Consider the following 21,253-nt stretch of genomic DNA (forward strand, 5'->3'; position numbering starts at 1 on the left):
GACTTCCAGGATGCAGTTCACCATGCTCTCACTAAGCTAGATCAATACCAGCTTCTCTCACGAAAGGCTATATTGTCTCTGGGTCTACCCAGGATGAAGGCAAAAATATTTCTCAGAGCAGAAAAGGGAAGAATTGGCCTCAGAGTCTGGGTTTAGGAGATATGAGGGCATGGGTTTTTTGCATGCTCTCTTAGATTATGTATCACTGCAAAATGGAAAGTACATTAAAAAACCCAACACATTTTACTGTCTGCCCCAGCCAACATCACTGGACAGATTCTTAACTGCAGGTAAGGCTGCTCATCCACCTGTACTAGCATGTATTTCAGAAAATGACGGGGTGTTTTGAGGCACAGTTCTACCCAGAACTCTCAACAGCTCCCACTATAAGCTAACCTCAGATTGATTATTGCTTGAAAGAAGTTTTTAATTGATCACAACTCCAGTAAAAATATGTCCCTTCACAAACTAGGAGAGATGGCTCAATGCTTCCAATATTAATGGGGTTACAAAGCATTTATAAGCATCACTATCTGAAACTGAAATTTAAAAGGTCTGAACGACAGATGCAACTCAATCCTACTGAAGCTTGCAAAAGCAAAAGCCAATATGGTGACATGATAAAAGACGTCAGAATAAACTAAATTAGGGCTTAGTCAGAACACAAATGCTTCTAGATGCACATTTTCAAAAATGGTTTTGAAAATAAAAAGTGCATTTTCCACAAAGAAGGGTCCAGTGTTTCACATGTAGTGGCAAGAATTTGACCCAATAACAAAAAATTAGCTGCATATATGCAAACTTCATGGGGAGAACAGAATTTAAACCCCTGCCCTGTAGTCAGGTTAACAGTACTTGACGCACTGCCATTTTAAGTCATATTTAACTTCTTTTCTCCACAGTCCAAGTCAAAAAATATAACTGACAAAGCTAAGAGGGGGAGGCAAGTTCTCAACTTTATGAGCCACCACTTATCTGCTTATTTCCCCAAACAATGCTTCTCAGGTGATCTTCATGGGACATAAAAGTGCAGTTTATTGTCAGACCTCCTCTCATGATTTCTGTATGTGGTCTGTACAGCATTTTGGAAGAACAGCCTCAGGCACTAACTACTTGCATATATCTAATTTCACTCTTGACCAGCAATCCCAGTGAAAGAAAAGAGAACACTCATGTGAGTAAAATTAAGCACATATCTCCTTGCATAGTCAAAATAAATAGGAAAAATGTGCATAATAACATTTGGCTTTATAAAGCAAAAATCACCAAGGCAAGGAATTTGCCACACTGTAGCTACAAAAAGCTCCAATTTGACATTAAAACCAATGTATTGCTTCCAACACATACTCAGCTTTAATTTATCCTGAGTATTTATAGACACAAATAAACCTTTTTTTTTAAACCAAATATTCCACCTTCAAGCCCTGTTTGCCAAAGATAGAACATATTTGCAGCTAGAGCTATTGGCACTGGGGACAATTTTTATAACATGTCTAGGAACTGCCAAGGAAGATAAAAATGTACCTAGTCACCTCCTGCCCTTACATCAGAGCACAGAATGCTGTTTTAATTGACTCTTAACATTATTTTAAATTACAAATTGGGAACATCAAATCCAGATTAAATGAAGGCATTTACCTCAATGTTTTCCTCCCCAAACTTCTCCACTGCAGTCTCTTCAGAATACCCACAGGCTCCATACTCCAGAGGAGTGAATACAGTGGTTGGAACATTCACATAGTCACACTGCATGGCATTCAAAACAAACAAAAAAAACCCCACCACATAACATCAGTACAATGGGTAAAAATTCAGCAGTCTGAAATTCAGACAGGAAGAAAAGTTGGATTATTCGTAATTCTCAAAGCTACTTTTTTTTTTTTAAATAAAAAAAAATTGTTTTAAATTAAGCTACAGTTTTGGTATTGTCCCTCTCAGAGGCATTAATTAGAGCAAGAACAGAAAGAGAGTTTAAAGTCACACTGACATTAGTATGCATAGATTAAAAGGAAGAGGAAATTCAGTGCCCAGCTTTAAAATGTTCCAGATCACAGGGTGCACTGAAGATAAAAAGTAGACTGTTCGACTGCTTCTGCAGAGCATGCTATTTTTAACTGGGAATGCTACAAAGACAAAAGCACCATCCTAAAACCATCATCTTTTTTATCAACTGTGGCCTAGGAGATGCCAAAGAACCAAAGACATGAACTGCAGACATTTGGAGGCACAGCTAGAAGTAGAGCTGATACTGCATGCCCGATCACATATCATGAAAGCCAAACACTGACCCCCAACTTCACTGGAGCTTTAGAGTGTCCTAGAGGCTCACCTCTGGGCATCTTTCTTACACTTCACCACCCTCACGTAAAGAAGTTTTTTCTTATGTTTAAATGGAGTTTTCCTGTGCTGCAGTTTGAACCCATTGTCCTTTGTCCTTGCACTTTACACCACTGAAAAGAGTCTGGCTCCATCTTCTTTACTCTCTACTATAAGGTAGGAAGACACATTGATATAAGACCCTCCCAAGTCATCTCTTCTGCAGGGTATAAAAAGTCCCAGCTGTCTCATGTGTCAGATGCTCCAGTCTCTTAATCATACTCACTGCCCTTTGCTGGACTTGCCCTAGTATGTCCATGTCTTTCTTGTACCGAGGAGCCCCAAACTGGACACAAAATCCATACCTATCTCACCAGTGCCAAGTGGAGGGGAAAAGGTCACTTCCCTCCATGTGCTGGCAACGCTTTGCCAGGATGTATCTGCAGGAAGCAGTCTAGGATGCCACTGGCCATCTTTGCCGTGAGAGTACGTTGCTGGCTCACTGTCAACTTGCCCCCCAGACCCTCCAGAACCTTCTCTGTTCTCCAGGTAGTGGGTCCTCAGCCTGTACTGGTGCATGGGGTTACACCTCCCCAGGTGCAGGACTTTGCAATTCTCCTTGCTGAACTTCATGAGATTCCTGTCAGCCCATCTCTCCAGCCTGACACGACACAGGCTGGAGACTCTCTGAGTGACCACACAACCATCTGGTGCATCAGTCACCCCCCTCTAGTTTTGTATCATCTGCAAACTTGCTGAGGGTGCACCCTGTCTCATCATCCAGATCATTAACGGAGATGTTACACAGTACTGGACCGAGGATCCAGCCCTGTGGCACACCACCAGTGACTGGCCTCCAGCTGGTCTTTGTAATGCTGGCTACAGCCCTTTAAACCTGGCAGTTTAGCTGCTTTTCAGTCTACCTCAGTGCCCACTTATCTAGTCTGTGCTTCATTGGTTCATCTAAGAGAACATTATGGGAGACAGCGTCAAAAGCCTTACTAGAGTCAAAGTAAACAACATCCGCTGCCCACCAAATCAGTCATTCTGTCATAGAAGGCCAGCAGGCTGGTCAACATATTAAATTTCTACTAATTTTAATTTCTATGGATTTCAACTCTAATTAATTTCATTTGTGACTGAGGATCAACTAAGATTCTGCTTACTATTCTTTCCCCACCTATCCGTAACACTTCATTATGTTTCATACAATCACCCAGACTTGTTATAACAGCAATGTAAGTCAGCTTCCCATCTAAGTAGTTACTCATTTCTTGGATTCACTGAAAGGAGATGATGCTTTCTTTGGCAGCATAAGGATTTTCATACCTTGAGAGACAGTTATCTGGCATAAAATGTAAATTAAGACATATCCATAGTATTGCAGCAAGAAAAAAATTCTGGCTCCAGCTATGGTTTTCTTAAACTTTGCCTGGCTGATGTAATGACATTATGTACACTGATTCAGGATTCTGTTACCGCAATACCTGCCAACCTAAAATAAATGACTCAATCAAGCTCTAAATCTGACTGACAGCTGCACTTGATATGAATACAACAGGCTCTGAAGGAGAAAAATCTTTATGCTTAAGAAGGTGAGACAAGCACCCAGAGGGATGGTGCTCGGATACCAGTTCTTCAAAGGCACTCTCCTTTCCTCCTGGTTTAAAGATAAGGTGTAAATGAGTACCCATGTACTTATTTGGACTAGTACAACTTGGCTGAAACCTACAATTGCACTAGTGTGGAACATAAACACTGAATTGATGAATTCAACATCTCAGGTGAAGTACGTGCTGACTTACTGGTACATTTGATCTTCCTTTATGTCTATATTCAATTATAAGCAGAAGTACATATTACATTGAAAACATATGGATGAGAAGTGAAAAAAATTAGTGAAAATAACATTGGAAATGAAGAGCATCACAAATCCCTTTTACACTCTCTTTGGAGTAGGTAGGTTTAGTAAACTACCTATGAATTAAAGCATTTAATTGAATGATTGCTGACTTTTAGGGAAGGCGACAGAGCTAAAAACGAGTTCAATAATCTCAGCTGATTTTATTATCATTATACTCTGAGAGAAAAATAAAACCTCTTAATAGGAAAAAAAGATACTACCGCTTAATCCATAAGATATTAATTTAATCCTACACAATTAGCAGAACATATCTGCAGTAATATCTTTGCAAGCGGAAAATTAAAGTGATCATCAAAGCTAATCCTTAAAAGCCTACTCAGTTTTCCATAAATGAGCAGACTTGCACTCTGCACTTAGAAGTAGAGCAATGATAGTGTTTAGTGGCAAGCGGTTCCTTACCTTAATGGTTGCCCCAGCATAAAGCCTTTGAACCAACAATCTTCCTGCCTGGATTGCCACTGGTGTGAGTTCCAGCTTGTCCTGCAGTATATCTCCAACAGCATAGATATATGGCACGTTTGTTTGCTCCTCATCGTTGACAGGAATTTTTCCTGTTCTGCAATTTGATTTAAAAAGAAAAAAAGATGTAAGTATTCCGCTGTGAAGACTGGAGGTGTAAATAACCTTGCAGGAGTTAGGCCCTTTAGCTTTCAGAGAAAGACACGTATTTGAAGTATGAGGGAAAGAAGTCATATTCACAATCTTACAATCTTGGTCAAGAATGTAACGTAGTGCAAATTTGTCCAAAACTATAGGAATTTACACACTGGATAAGGAGGTAGCCCATGAAGTTGTGATTCATCTCCTGAATCAATTCTTTGGTGAGGCACAAATCCTTTCCTCAAATACCCTTTGCTACCAGCTGAGCTGTGTACTGGGAACCTTGAGGAGTGACAAGAAGAGACATTCTCCCACTCAAGCTGTAGACAAAAGAATCTCTCCACTACTGAAATTCCAGTCCAGTGGCTGAAGCAGTTTCTATAAACTTACCCTTCAGGCTTCTACACAGAGTCAGGTCAAGCTGTTGGACACCCTACTTCAGGGACAGCCAACAAGCTTTTTAGCATGAAGCGTACTGAGCTAATGGAAGTTTTTAATTATTCACATTTCCTACTTAATAAATGAAATCGTGTAGCAATCACTGCAGGAAACACATGTGACAGGGAAACCTAATCAGACAGGCACAGAAACAGTCACACAGTCACTTGAGGGACCAGTGGCGATTCCTGTATTAAAATCCAACTTTCTCAATTTTGCTCTTGTTAACAAATGCACAGTTTATGCTAATAATTTTATAGTTCATTCTATTAAGCTAGTAACAGGTGTCCTGATGTCAGAAAGATGTATACTGTTCTACATGACAACACAGGTCTGCCAATTCTGAGAGGACCAAAATTTCCACTTATTTAGAACACTGCAACAGTTCCCTTCAGCAACCTAAGTCACTATGTTCATATATAAGCTGCCCTCTGTTCTCCCACAGGCTACCAAGTCAAGTTCATGGTCCTGTGTCTTGTCTTCAAAGGGGACATCGTCTAGGCCCCACATGCCGAGAAGATGTTTTAGTTACCAATATTGAAAAAGTTACCTATGGCTCCACTCCCCGGTGCAACGACCTCACTACATTAAACATGAAATGCTCCTCTAAAGGAGACAGATTATTTCCAAGGGTTGCTCTAAGGCAAGAAATAAACTTCTCCAAAACCTAAAGCACATCACCAACTCTAACCGCGAATTTAAGGAACACTACTTTGATCTTGTATTTTAAAATAAACACATAGTAGCATTGACATTAAAAATGTAAACAAAACCCACCACACTAAAAGCCTGCATGAACAAACAGATCTCTGCCCCAAGAGGGGGTAGAGAGAAGGAAAAAAAAGGAGATGGGAATAAGAGTACAAGGAACAACTGACAGATGCTAGAAAGCCCAGTCACTGGAAGAAGCGGAGACTGACCTCTGAACCTGGAACAGACACTTTTGACTCTTAGCACTTAGGAGCTGACATTTCAGTATCAAAAAAGCAAACGTGGCAGTACTATGGGAGAAAACACAGCTATCTGCTACACTGTCTCCTTTCCAAGTGTATGCAAACAGGAAACAAGTTTTTCCTCAAAGCATTTGAATGTCTATGGACCACTACTGTTGCAATAGTAAATGACACAAGCTCAGCAGTTCAGTGGTGTACAGACAACTGTCCTTACTTTTCATTGATCTTCACTCCAACTTTGTCCAAACCAATTTTCCTTGTGCATGCATCTCTTCCGATTGCTAGCAAGACCTACAAAACAGCAATGCATGTTACTGATTTTTTTAAAACCTCAAAAATGCATTTGCATGTGGCTATCTATTCTTTTTGTTCTATACCAAGGATTAGTAGCTAAGGCTTGGTCATGGTAAGATGAATACGTTTGTTACCCATTGTATATTTACAGAGTTCAAGAGAAGCCACACCATCGCCATGACCTAACAAAACCAGGTTTTAATGATAAGATTAAATACCGCCAATTGGCTTTTTCTTTTAGAGCATTCTAAACAAACCGGTTAGGGTCAGATGCTTTATTTTATTTCTTCCCATTTTTATGCCAAGGCATTATACCATATCCCTGCCAGAGCAGATGACCCCAAAATGCTCCATAAGGAAAGGGCGCTTTACAAAGGAAACTCAGATGCTTATGCAAATCAAAAGACCATAAAGTAATTTTTGTTTTGATCAAAAAATATAATTTACTTATATAGGCTCTCAGCCACTGCTGAAGAATATTATTTGTTGAATATTATTTGTGTGAACATTTGTTCAGAATGATGGACAGACCATATCTTACCCATCCTACCAACGTGGCTACCTTGACAAGCCAAACAAGTTCTAGCCTATATTATCACAAGGAGAAGTGCTATGTGCTTTACAGTGTCAGACAACTGCCCCGGTAACTACACAATGCCGTACGAGAAGTACAACAACTAAGAACTGTGCTGAAGGAATCCAAGATCTGCTTCAAGTCTTTTAGATGTCCAAGCATGCCAGATCTTCAGAGCTGAAGGTCTTAAAATGCGTCACACACAGCTCATAGCTTCTGTGAGGAGGGACAGCTTTTCAGTGAAAGATGTAGTAGCAGTAAGAAATCAGAAGTTCCCTTAATGAAAAAATGGCAGTGATTTGCCAGCTAAAAAGCTTTCACTACCATGGACCAGGAAGAATAATATTACAACACTGTGCACAACACTGCTGTTATTGTTAAACTTTCTCATAACATCAGCACTCGGATGCACTGAGGCATGTCCTTGTTATGGGGTGACTGATGCACTATACAGGTAAATGAGGTCACTGGCACACAGTATTTACAGTCTAAAATCCCAGGCTGGCAAATGCTTATCTTTATGCATTCTGTGTAGTTCCAAATACTTTATTGACAATTTTTTTCCTTTCAGCATCAAGGCCTAAGAAAACAAGTGGGGTGAGGGGTGATGGAAACAGTCATACATACAATGGCACACCTGCACACTGCAGTTTTACTGTTTTAAGTGTGTAATGAAGTTCCCTGACTGACTTGCCACAGGGCGTTAATTGTTTTTCTGAAGATGCTGCATCAACAACGGATCTTGAGAAGACATGTTTGTTTAGCTCTTGCAGAGACTACTGTTTTGTGCTAACTGCATAACATGCTATAGTTACTATGAAAGCTATTAAAAATCATTACTTATTGTTTATGACAAATACCCACTGGGGAAAAATCCTGCAACTGATTCCACGTGACCAAGCTCCTCTACATCCCTAAGCTAAGAAACAGGTTTCAAAAGCATGGAAGTGATTTGGCAAGGCACGCGGGACTCACACCCATGGATTCTGGCACTTTTGACACATTAATTACCTGCTGGTTGCATGCAATTAGCATATTATAATGATTAAAATAATTTTTAGAAATCTAAACTACGGATAAAAACACCCCAGAAAATCTCAACATTAAATGGAAGGCTATTTCATGTTCTTCATGTATATAGACACGACTCACAGTATTGTATTCCCCTTCAATTATTTGGTTCCCCTGTGTGGACTTGGCTATAACTTTCAATCTTCCAGGAGTTCCTTCCTCAATCTGCTCAACCTACAATATTTTGGAGGGGAAAAAAAAAAAAAAAAAGGAGGGGTTTAATTTCAAGTAAAGATATGCAAATGTATCTTTGTTCCACCACAAATCTTATCATTGAGAGTGTTTAACCATGACCTAAAATTAAGCATTTATTCTAAAGATATTTTCACCGTTCTCTAGATTCGTGATTACTACTTGCATATTTAAACATTATGTTTTATCTCCATGCATTTATTCTTGCAACCACCACAGTAAGACTTCATTTCTGTTTATAAAAGTTGATTGATAGCTAAGTTCTTGTCCAAGCCCACTACGTGAGCTGCTGGTATCAACTAGGGACAGAGGAGATGAGGAGGAAGGGAACTCTTGCAAGACCTGGAAACACCATCAGACATTTTCTCCAACCGCACCTAGAGGACCATCGTGCTTCCACCCATGGGAAGCCACAGTCATCGCCCAGTCCTTAGCAGTACAGGCCTTTGGCCCGTTTCAGTGACATTAGTCCGACCTATAAAGCTGCCATGGCCTTGCAGGAGAGGGCAGCAGCTGGCCCTAAATGGCTGAAAAAACCATCATCAGGTTAAGAAAAAAACCAAACTCTTCAGGGTTCCCAAGAGTCAGCTGAAATAAATATTCTTAGTTTTCTAGTTTTAGCTACGGATCCAGCTGCACGCTCGCTCTCAAGTAATGCAGTAGCTTACTGTCTATTCTAGCAAAGCAGAAAAAAAAAAAAGCAGCAAAGGTGAATCTTTTTGCAGCTGTGCTCTTTGTTCAGAGTAATAAAAAAAGAGAAGGTTTATTTAAAACAAAACCCAAAATACACTTCCTTCCACACCCAACCCCCCCCCATATATGAGAAAACAATAAGGCAGAAAGAGCAGTATCACTGGCTTTTTTTCCAAACACACTTTTTTCCTCTGATAAATAAGTCAACTAAAGAAGTTAATGGAATTTGAAGCTACATAGGTGGGTTAATTTTTGTCCTCATTAATATTCACTGGACTGTGAGAAAAGGACTGGATATCCTCAGCTTCAGTCCTTCCCTTTCCCTCTCAGGAAACAGCAAGGTGCCTGGCTGCTTCCTATGGCTGTACATACAAAAGATGTGTAAGTGTGCAACACTGAACTTAATTCTGGGAAATTTTAGTGTTCATTCTGCAGATGAAAAAGTACTTTTCAACAACTGCCCTAGTTCCTACTTCATATTCAGTATTTAGAGACAGAAAAAGCAAAGTTTCTGACGAAGTTCTGTTTCCGCCGTCTTTTTTTTTTTTAATTTAAAAAAAACACCAAACCTTCCAGGCCATCCTACCAACTTTAAAGGATCACTGTGTTAAACTGCTCCTGTTCAAAGGCAGCATTACTTATAATAATTCATCTTCTGTCTTCAAACATCCCAATGAAGGGTTTTAATAAGCACACCATGCATAACTTCAAAAACAACGTTTGAAACAGATGAGAAGACCTGCTAAAAACGTATCTGGCAATTTAAGTTTAAGGATATTCCCAACTAGAAATGGGGCCAAATATTTGATTCCCATTGAAATCAAAGACATGTAGTGAGTGGACAGGGTAAAATACACAACAGTGTATTTTGTGACTAAGGTGATGGACTGCTCTTCACAGGGTGCATCTAGAGGAGCCCGCTTGCCATTTAATTGAAACTATCTGCTTGTAAAACCAGCTTTCTGCCTTCTCATCCCCCATTAGAGCCTCCAAAAACTACATCTGAAACAAAAGCTAGATAATCATCCCTGCTTTTCATACAACATGGGATTTCTGCAATGCAAATGTGCATAAAAACAAAGTTCCTTGAAACATCCACTTTGACTTCTCACAGCAAATCTCTTACGCTCTGTGAGAGAGGGTCAGATCCACAGCACGGCAACTGGCAAGAACATTTTTTAAGCTGCTCTTGTTACTGCTAAGGGTGAAAATGAACAGTCTTCACTTGATTTAATGCTTTAATCCCCAAAGCGTTAAACTTGGTAATACGCTGGCTTAACGCCAAATTCAAAACTGCTTAATACATTATTTCCCATTTCATAACAATTAAGCACTAATTATTGTGAAAAAAACTTTAAGAAAAATACTGCTAGCACCCTCTGAAGTCTTTGATAAGGCAATTTTATATTAGAAAAGCTCCAGAACTTATCTGATCTGCTCTTCAACCTGAATTTGCCCATACACGTACATAACTAGCTGCCCAAGTACTCCTAATGAATTCAACGAAAACTGAGCAAGCATTTAAGGACTCTGCCAAGTGACAGATATAGATGGATACTTCTAAAGCCCATTTACTTTTCTGGACAGTCCACTGGTCCTGGGCACATAAGCAGTATTTGCTGGGTGAGAATTTGAGAACTGGCAATGAAAGATATGACTATTCATGATGCACTGGCCCTGATCTTACAGGAAATTATATATTTGCCTGCAAGAAGTTTCACAGATTTCAGGACAACTGCTGAAATTAAGTATATTCAACATTTGCAGGACCAGGATCAGCAGGAGTAACAACATTTTTAATCCAACAAATACTAACCTATCTAATTCTGATAAAAACAATGAATTCTGGAATCTCAAAAAACTTTGATAATACGACTAAATTGTACCTTTCAATTACATAAGGTTCATGGAGTTACTCAGTTTAAAACAAAAATTAACCCATACTCTATCATAGCAAATCCTGTATTGCAAATTCAGCTTTTGTATTCACTAAAATAATTTACATCTTAAAACAGGATGATAGGTATATTGCAATCAATTGTAGTCATATACCACTTTGAGCCTACCTTGATTGGCACAAACTCCCTAATAAATTTGATTCCGTGTTCTTCCATATATTCGCCAATTTTGTTTGCAATATCCTGGTCAAATCCTCTTAAAAGGATGGATCTCACCATTACAGTGACATCTAATCCAAGACCTGCAAGAAATCCTGCACATTCCAAGGCAACATAGGAAGCTCCAACCACCAGGGTTTTCCCCGGACAGTAAGGCAGAGAGAAAAGATCATCACTGGTAAAAAAAGAGGGGGAGAAAGAAAAGAAAGTTAGAAACAAGCAGAAGAATGTATTCTGTTTGATATTTATCTAATTTCTTTTGTAAGAATAGGACTTTATTCCTCTTCCTGCTGACTAAAAAAAAAACCCAACAATTTTTTCTTTTTTGAAATTCAGCTAGAATACAAGATCAGTACATGACACATTACATGACAGATTAAAAAGTTCCAATTATGAATACAAACAGAAAAAAGAATATGAAAATTCTGAATCACCACAAACAAAATTTGAGGTTTTGTTTACAGAAGCTTATGAAAAATTGTTTAAAAAAAGGTTGTGAGGTTTTTTCCTGAACCTTGCTTCAAATATGTTGCTGCAAATTTTAGCTCCTGAGAGCTAAAAGGAAGAGGAAGGGATTCAGCTTTAAGATACCATCTTCACCTCTTTGTAGACTTATCCACTGCCAAATATACACAGACAATAAAACAAATTAATGCAAACCACAGTTACACGCAGAGATAGAAGTACGAAATTATGGAAGACGTTAATTTGCCTACTTTCCATTTCTTTCAACTGTTTCATCAAGCTACATCAGTTCTACCACACTTTGGACCTCGACTATAAAACCAAGGCTTCTCAAGGAAACAGGGACTCATGGAGGCATCACGCTTGCTCAGCGGAGGCTTAGGTAGAGTTTGGCAATGCAATTCTCCAAAGATTGAAATCTAAAATAAGTGTCTCTCTCAGCCAACAACTGCAAAGGGTAAACAAAGATGCTCTCTGCAAACGTGGTGGTGGAATAAAATGTGATTGTGTAAATAAGGGCTACATCATGGTTCCTACCCCCCAGAGAATCCAGTGAAGATTACACAGACAGCCTCAATCTGATAGTCTTTAATTCTGGCATTCCTGACTCTTCCACCTGAGTGTTATTTTAAAGCATCACTGTACAGGCTATATTATCTGTTACCTTTAATTTCACTACTACTTATTAGAAGGGAAACATACAACATGGTGTTTTGGTTTCACAGGGATTATGCCAGTTATTTATCTCATTGCTGTATGTTTGCAAGCCTGTAATTCCAACCTCGGTTTCTACATTAAGTAACTTAGAAGCTACTCTGATACGAAAACACATTTCACCTGCATATCACTTTTGGGGGGGGGGGTCAAAATTGTGCTAGAATTGCTCGGTCTGATCAATTAACCAGACATTTGAAACCAGTTTTCCCAAAAGTTGAATTAACTTCACTGAGTAGCTGGAAAACAATTGGATTGAGTTTCAAGACTGCCCCAATGCACGAAGACAGATACATTTGTACCGGCTTCCAACATCAACTGCTTTGCAACTCCCACTTTCCCTGATACTTGAGCAGGGAGGTTTCTTCCAAGCAGACTGTGCTCTTCATTACCAAAAAAAAAATCTTCTGTACTTGAATTGAAAGACCGTAAGGAATAGAGGACAAGTGGGTGTACTGGTAACTGGGGCAGAGCTGATGATGGACATGCACATGATTTACAGTATTCTTGGTTACTGCTGTTATGAGTCAGAAGCAGAACCATCCTAGCCAGCCACCCACAGTCCTGTGCGGTCTACTAGACGCCAATGTTTTTGGCACCTTAAAAAATCTGTCTATAGCTATTCTCCTGCACTTACTTTCCCCTAATAAAAAGTTACAGAGGAATCAAAACCAGCAGCCAAGCCACCCTGCTCACCACTTTCTCTTACAGGTGAAGCATTTACACATGGTGAATGACTTCATATTCTTCCCTGGTTTTACCTGCTAATGCAGTATTCCTTGTCTCCAGGTATACCCAGGTAGCGTGGTCGTTCACCAGTGGCAATGAGAAATCTCTCAGCCGTGTACAGCTTCTCAACTCCTCTTTTATTTGTTGCCTGTGGACAAAGTATTAGTCCAAGGTGAGTATTTCACAGTCCGACCAAGGGAAAAATCATTCTATTTGAAAAGCATCTCTATTCAGAAAGTACTATAGGAAGACCCACCAAACATGGCTAGGGCGTACCTTAACTGTGTGTGGCCCGACAAATTCTCCATATGCATTCTCATATGTGACTTTCTTCTCTCTCAGTGCAACCCGATAGCCCCAGTTCAGTGAACCAATGTAATTCTGAACAGATTCTGTCATAGTCATCCAGTTGTGTTTGACTGTTAGAAACAAAAGAGAAAGGTTCATCTTTCAGCCTGTGGGTTCTTCTTTTTCCATAGCCAACCTTGTGTTCTCAGACAGACTTTTTTCATGACCCAGTCACCTTTGTCTTACTCCTTTTTTATTCCAGGGTAACTCTACTGAAATCCAAAGAATTACATCAGACAACACAAGAGATCACAATGGAACAGATATGACTTAAAACATGTGTCCTGGTTTTGGCAGGGATAGAGTTAATTTTCTTACTAGCAGCTGGTATAGTGCTGTGTTTGGGATTTAGGATGAGAATAATGTTGATAACACACTCATGTTTTACTTGTTGCCAAGCAGTCAAGGACTTCTCAGCTTCTCATACTGCTCCGCCAACGAGAAGGCCGGAGGTGCCCAAGAAGCTGGGAGGGGACACAGTTGCGACAGCTGACCCAAACTGGCCACAGGGATATTCCATACCATATGATGTCATGTTCCATATATGACTGGATCGTGAACCAGGAGGTGGGGCAGCTTGGGGTCTTGCTGAGCATGGACTTTGAGTGGTGAGAAATTGTGCTGTTCATCACTTGTTTCGTATATTCTTTTTTTTATTATTATTATTATTATTATCATCATCTTCCTTTTCTGTCCTACTAAACTGTCTTTACCTCAATCCACAAGTTGGGGTTCGTTGTTTTTTTTTTCCATATTCAATTCTCTCCCCTATCCCACTGGGTGGGGAATGAGCGAACATCTGTGTGGTTGTTTTAGCTGCCTGTGGGGTTAAGCCACGACAACGTGGAAAATTTAGACTTGCTGCATTATCCATAGTTTTCTATTGATGTACACTGTGAGCAGGTGACATTGCTCAACAAGTGAAGACTATGCATCTCAGAGGTCCCTCTGCATGTTTCCCACTACAGGATTACACCCTAAATGAATCCCAGTCCTATAACCATGCACATTAGGGCTAATATGAAGTAAAATTCATCTTCTTACATAGCAGTGACAGAGACTGAGGGAAAGGAAATCCTTGCCTGCAATTGTGAGGAAGTTTCTAAGAGGAGATTTTCTGGAGTATTCCCTTAGATGTTGTGTTACATTCAGAAATGGAGTAGTACCTTATTGTTTTTCTTCACGCAGCAATCTTATCAAATACTAACATGATCAGAAGCTATTAATAAACAGATCAAACGCTGCAAGGCAATACGCCCCATGGCATTAGACTTGAAAAGCACTTAAGTTTATGTGTAATCTCTTTGAAGGTGCCTCACATTGTTAAAGTCAGCACACGCTTCAGTGCAACAAGCACTTGATCGTGAAAAGAACCTCTGGATTTTCAGCACAAATGACAAAACTGCAAAAAAATGTTCTCCTTTACCTTCTTCTGTAAACTGCCATCCAAATTTGCGTGAATCTTGCAAGGCTTGTCCCAGTAAAGCTGCCTGGTGCATCAATTTTTTAGGAATACAGCCCACATTTACGCATGTTCCTCCAAGACCTGAGAGAAAGGAACAGAATTTGTTTTTCACATCAGTGTGGCCAATCTCAAAGGAGAATCAGTCTCTGAGTAAAGCTCCTTTATAACAGGTTTGCAATGAAAAGAAATTTACCCCATGAGTTTCCCAGAGGCGTAGGCGTGACAAAGTCCAGCACCATCACTTTCTTTTCATATTTGGCAGCCTCCTGCAAAACAAATTAAATAAGAGACATATCTAAATATTAGAGGTTAAATTTGGAGTAGATGATAACATCGTGCATTGCTGAAAAGCTTTGCGACTTTTAATTAAGTAATAATGAATGATTTGCAAGGGAACAGCCAGACAGTCATTAATCTTCTGAATTAATCTGTGCACTCAGTAGAAAAAAAAAAAAAGACGAAAGGAGAAAAACAGGCATTCATCCTGCTACACAACAGCATGGCACCAGCTGATACACAGAAGACTCTGGGAGTCAAACCTCCTCTCCTCCATCCTGTCAGTTTGTTCACACTATTTCCCAATACGCCATTTACTTTTAACATATTTAACAAATTCTTCACTTATGCAGTTTTCCCTTCAAAGATGGTTTCCCAAACATTTGTTTGAAAACCACATCACACAATGACACAAGCAGTCACGTGGCCAAGCATTACAACCGTGCTTATTCAATCTTTTTTCTTGTACTAGAAGGGAACACTCGATTTTGAGTACAATCTGTAGTTGTCAGGATCAGCTCTTGCTCTTCAAGCTAGCCAACCTGCGGCAAGTTGACTTTACTGTCAGGATGTGTGGATGTCATCCAGAATAGAAAAGTGATGGTTTATTTCATGACATTTCCCCTGAGAAGCTTCATTAGCAAACCTACAATCTATGTGTGTAAATGATACTGAGAACTGGAATTTCTACACTGATTTCATTGTTCCCTTTGTGCTTTTTAAGAAAAAGGCAAAAATCGACAGCAATAACTGGTACCAGAGAAAGTTACTTAAGTAAGCACTACATAGCTAAGAAACAATGACAAGATGCCCATGAGATGCAGCAAATAACTTTGGTACTTGGAGTAACCACAACTGTGCTGCAGCACATGATGAGTTCTTTGATATGTAAGCAATAACAACTATAGGCACAGGACACTACCCTCATAAGGCCTTGAGTTTGGTTTGGGAGGTGCTAGACAGCCTTCAGCATTATGTTACCAGTAATACTTGTTAATCCAAATAGTTGGCAATCAGAATTTCACTTTGAAATGTTTCTTACTTCATGCAAAATACAAATCATATTTCAAACAATGCAGGCTGTAGACACCTTTGGAAAATATGTACTGGATTTCTGCTTCTAATAAAGGACAAGGTTGGCCAAGAAACTAATTTCTATCCATTAGTAGCACTTCTGACAAAATTCCTCAGAAAGGTGCTTAGGGATATAAACGTCCCTTTATAATGATAAATCCTACGCACAGCTCAAAAGAGCTTTACTAATGTTAGCTAACTAGAATGCCCAAGCTTACACTCAGCTATACGCTCAGATAACACAGCGCAGCGTTGCGTCACCACCTCGGTAGAGATCACACACAGATATAACCACTTCTGCAGAGTGACACGCCCGCAATGCAAAACCTGCCCCGTAGGCTTTCAAACCTTGCTGGGTTCAGTGCAGTGCTGAACACAACAAGGTCGCTTAAGGCTGGAGCTGTTCTGTGTGAACTGATAGTAGTGGCCTGGCACTTTAGTTGGGTTGCACAGAATCAGCTTGGCAGCGTTTGCACTCACCGTGGAGACGCGCCTCCAAAATAACAAGCTCTGAGCACAACATAGAAAGGAAAAGGAAGTTGTGCACACAAAGCTGCATGTGTCACTGTGAGAAGCACACATTTAATCAACCTAGTTAGCAAACCCGAGTGTAGATATCTTGAACTTGGTGTAAGAGCTGTGTAGTTGGTTTTTTTCCCCTTTTGTTTTGCTTTTTAAAGCACTGTTTGTTAATTCACTAAAAAAAATGGAATAATCTAAGTGTAAAACAGTTTCACTTCAACTTCATGAAACTGATTTGAAATACACACGTTACTACTGATAGTGATGTTGACTTTATTGATCTACCATCTTCTGTTCTACCCTACAACCACTTGAGAACACTAAGAAGCAATATACTTTATACACCGAGTCGAAGGAATAAGGCAATTTATCTTCCTAGCTACACACCTTTTCTGTCCCACAGCTGAAAAATGATGCAATAAACATCCCTGCTGTAGCTTCATAACCTAGCACAAGTATACAACAAAGCAGAGCAGTCTCCTTATGGAAATTTCAACAGATGGCTTTTTATTACTGCAAACTGGTTTTGCATTACTGCAAGCTCCCTTCTACTCCTGTTCCTCTCTTCTGTCCTAAAACATCCCCATCCTCTGAAGTGTCTGTTTCTCTTGGCAGGTTCTCAGAATTTTTATAGATCTTATCCTCCATCCTGCACCATGAGAATAGTGCCTCTGTCGATGGGAATGCGGTAAACTAACGAAATAGATTATGGACATACAGCACATTACAGCCCACCACTCAGCACTACACTCCTCCCCTTATAATAGGAGTTCTACGGGACCAAGGTTTAGTGTGAATCCAATGCTATGCTGAAATATTTTCTCCTCATTTTCTTTCACTCCTCAATAACCTTCTTCACTTCTTGAGAACAAAAGAAATGCCTCCTGTCTGGAGGAATAATCCAGCTCCAGGTCTTGAGTAACAAAATAGTTTTACTTCTAGGAATGTGCAATTCACTTCTACATAGTTAATTCTACCACAGTGAGAAGAGGCAAAGTGTGCCTAACTACTGACATAAAGGAGAGTTAATGAACTACATTGAATTTCAGCAAGTTTCAAATATTTGGGACAATGACAACTGTAAGAGCTGATACATTCTGCACCACTGTGGATTCTTTTAATTAATTCTAGATATGCTTCTAAAAGCAAAATCCTAACCAAAAATCAGAAATTATTTGCTACATGCAGGAAGTACCAGACTCTAGAAATGAAGGGCGAGATCCTAACTCTGCCTAAGTCCAGGCAAAATCTCCATTTATGCAACTATATAAGCTCACAAATCACAAAATCCCCCCCACCTGCAAGAATTAAAACAACATTTGCAACTATTTCTGAACAGATATACTTTCAGTTAAAACTAAAAACCTCCTGATGTCAATTTTGAATAATTTTTAAAACTTTTTCAATTATGAGTTGAATTTTAATTCAACTACTAATAAACACTGTTGAGAGATCTACCTGCTGTTTTCCAACAGCATCGTCTCTGATTAGTGGGGACTAACTTTTATTACTCTTAAGTATACCATGACAATTTTATGTTTTTCTTCTTCAGAACATAACGAAAACAATAATGTACAACTGGGGTTAACTTCAAAAGAAATCCCACTGATCAGGCAGAAATGTTATGCCCCATCAGTGTTTAAGATACCCACATCCAAGACGTTGAGGATGTCACCCACCTACTTATAAGGAAAGTATAAATCTGTATTTTCTCTCTCATACCTTGGCAGCTGCCAGACCACCTGAGCCCCCACCAATGACAATGAGATCATAGTCGTAGGAATGCGGCACCGGCATATGCCCGTTCATTTCCAGCAGTTTCTGAGGCTTGCCTTCCTTATGTGCCTGAACAGAGAAAACGAAAATGGTGAGGGAACATTGAAACATTACCCATGGTGCTCAAAAATTACTATTTTCAGCAGCAAATATTGTGATAAGGGAACATAAAGTGCATCTGAATTTTCTGAGCTCTGCTTTTAATTAGCTTTTTAAAATTTCATTTTCTTCATCCATCCGTGAGTACCTCAGTACCTATTAGATACTGAACTACGAATTTTCTTGTTTGTTGGGGCCCTGGGTTTCCTTGCAGAGCTTAGTTTTCCACATCAACACAACTCCAGTGCCTCCTCATACTGTGTACTCCAGGATAAGATATATACCTGCTGACACAGGCATTCCATTAATTTATTTTATTCTTTTCATCTGCCCTGGACTTTCCTAATTAGTGTTTTTCCCCTCCTCCTGCATATATTAGTAGGAAAATACAACAATCACATACAACATTGTAATAATCTGCAATTACCAGACTTACCAACTGAATGAAGAAAACAATTTCTGAAAACTACATTTTTGTAACATGCCTGTGTTTATTATTACTTTGGTTTATCATTGTAACTAACTTTGGCACCAAATGGATCAAGAGTTTCACAAGAGTTTTTTTTTTTAAATCAGATGACTACTACCACAGAAAAAGAACCCACAAGTTCTAAAATGCATTTTGACAGCTGTATGCCACAAAGAATATTGCATTGTGTTCATGCACTCTTTCTAAAATGAGCATTTATACTTAATTTACAGAGCTCCAATTTATCAGGGCTTCAGACCTTCAAGTCTTTGGAGCTGCTGGCAAAATTCTCCATGCCTCAAGATCCTGAGTGAGTAAAAATCAGATTCCTCAGCTGACGTAAATCAGTGAGTATCAACTAAAATAATGACAAAACTTTTAAGGCCAAAAAAGCAAATGAAGAAACCCATACTTAGTCACTTTACAAATCTGCTTGCTTTTATTCAAGTGTTTCTGACTGCCTAACTAGGTAGGACTTGATTCGGTACTACTGGAATAGGAACAGCAAATAAATGGAAAGAAAAAAACCCCAGAAGTTTCCCTTCTCTTTTCATCTTAATTTTATTTTGCATTAAGCAGCCCTTTGTGCTCAACCCACTCTACTGTCGCCTTCCTCTGAGGTTAGATTATTCCCTCTCTAAGCACAACTGCGCCTACCCTGGAGACTGCTACCAGCGCCGCCGTATCACTGACAAAAATCCCCTATCCCTCCAGCAACTTACACAGCAATGTCAGCAAAAATTCAGACTGTGCATCTGCCTGTAGAAAGTTACATTTTAATAGTATTTCATAGCCCTGGGTAGCAAGTTACTAGTAGAAACAAAACCTAGAAAGCACCTGTGGCTGTGGTGAAGACATCCAAAAATACCTTGCCTTCCTTCCTCTTCTCCTCCTGCTCTGCCACCCCAAAAATCTGTCCCTACCACTGAATCTATCTGGCGCTCGGTTCCCCTTTTTTCTATTTTCCTAACATGGCCATTGGCCAGGCTCAAACTACTGCAATCAGAGAAAGAGTGAAAAGGGAGCATATTATTGTAAGGTGATATGCAGTTTCACTTTATTCATATTTAGGGACATAAAATTAGACAAAGTGTGCCATTCTTTTCAAAAGCACTTCTTCTTTGCGCAGTGGCAACAGGATGGTGAGAAGCTTAAGGGCAGACTAACTCCCATATGGTCATCAGACCCAACTACCAAGAACTGTATCTCTATGATGCGTATAAAGAAACCACAACACCTATTCATGAAATTTGCTTAGATCACTACTTATATCATGCTACTTCTTTCTTAAGAAAAATGCTTTGTTTTCACATGTATTAAGAAACTTCAGCTTTTATTCCCTACCATTTGGTTCATTTTTCATTAGTTCTTCATAATCATTCTTCATGAAAACATATTTAAAGTTTAGATCAGACAAAGCAGATTACCGTCTTCCCCCCTGAAACCACCTCCTAGAACCCCGCTCCAAAGCGGCCAGGATCTTGCCAAGCTCCGCTTCCCATTTACCGGGGCAACTTGTTCATGACCACGACCCCATCCTGAGAACAGAGTTCCTCCATTCTTCTCCTAAGAACTACAATTTTTAAAAGAAAGCGTACATTCTTTTGATTTTTCCATTCATAATTAAATTATAGACATTAACATGTATCTTCCCCTACCTTTAAAGTTTTCTCATGATCTCCTACTCGCTTGCCCCGTACAAAACCAACTGGCTGTGACGTTTCTGCCGTTACTTCGCACCGCCCTTCTTGCCGCTTCTCTGCTCCCTCTGTGAAATAAAGAATAAAATAACGTAGTGCCTGGAGAGACGTCCTTTATGAAGGCTGCGCTCCTCAAGCGAAATGGGCTGGGGGAGTGGCCTGGCAGCTTCATCGCTTCCTCATCAGCGGCATGCCTGTCTCAGGGGAGCACTTCCTAAGGCGACTCGATGAGTCATTTGCAACGTTAGGATGACTTGCTATATTTTTTCCCTTTAATAAAATCCCGTATGAAATTTGGCTGGGATTTCAGTAAGTTTTGCCAATCCAATGGTATGCTTGGAACAAAACAAGGAAATAAGATTTGTTGTGGCTAAGCCTGAAACTTCAGTCTTAAAGGAAAATGATGATTTTCACCTTTCTTGCCCAGAAAGTGATTTTCTTACG

At 39.6% G+C, this 21,253-nt stretch overlaps 1 protein-coding gene across 1 annotated transcript in view; it reads right to left on the reverse strand.

Moving 5' to 3' along the window:
- The window catches only part of TXNRD1 (thioredoxin reductase 1), a 29,304-nt gene extending 8,349 nt beyond the window's left edge, over window positions 1-20,955 (reverse strand). The window contains exons 1-11 of the mRNA XM_010304598.2: window positions 20,768-20,955; window positions 18,488-18,610; window positions 15,087-15,159; window positions 14,855-14,974; window positions 13,357-13,499; window positions 13,113-13,228; window positions 11,122-11,347; window positions 8,252-8,344; window positions 6,446-6,522; window positions 4,640-4,796; window positions 1,639-1,746 (exon numbers count right to left, since the gene is read on the reverse strand). Of these exons, the coding sequence (XP_010302900.1) occupies window positions 1,639-1,746; window positions 4,640-4,796; window positions 6,446-6,522; window positions 8,252-8,344; window positions 11,122-11,347; window positions 13,113-13,228; window positions 13,357-13,499; window positions 14,855-14,974; window positions 15,087-15,159; window positions 18,488-18,574 (1,200 nt within the window). The 5' untranslated portion in view covers window positions 18,575-18,610; window positions 20,768-20,955. The remainder of the gene's footprint in view (window positions 1-1,638; window positions 1,747-4,639; window positions 4,797-6,445; window positions 6,523-8,251; window positions 8,345-11,121; window positions 11,348-13,112; window positions 13,229-13,356; window positions 13,500-14,854; window positions 14,975-15,086; window positions 15,160-18,487; window positions 18,611-20,767) is intronic.
- Between the last annotated feature and the right edge of the window lie 298 nt (window positions 20,956-21,253).

This window comes from Balearica regulorum, chromosome 1 (genome assembly GCF_011004875.1).
Source record: "Balearica regulorum gibbericeps isolate bBalReg1 chromosome 1, bBalReg1.pri, whole genome shotgun sequence".
Classification (NCBI taxonomy): Eukaryota; Metazoa; Chordata; class Aves; order Gruiformes; family Gruidae; genus Balearica; species Balearica regulorum.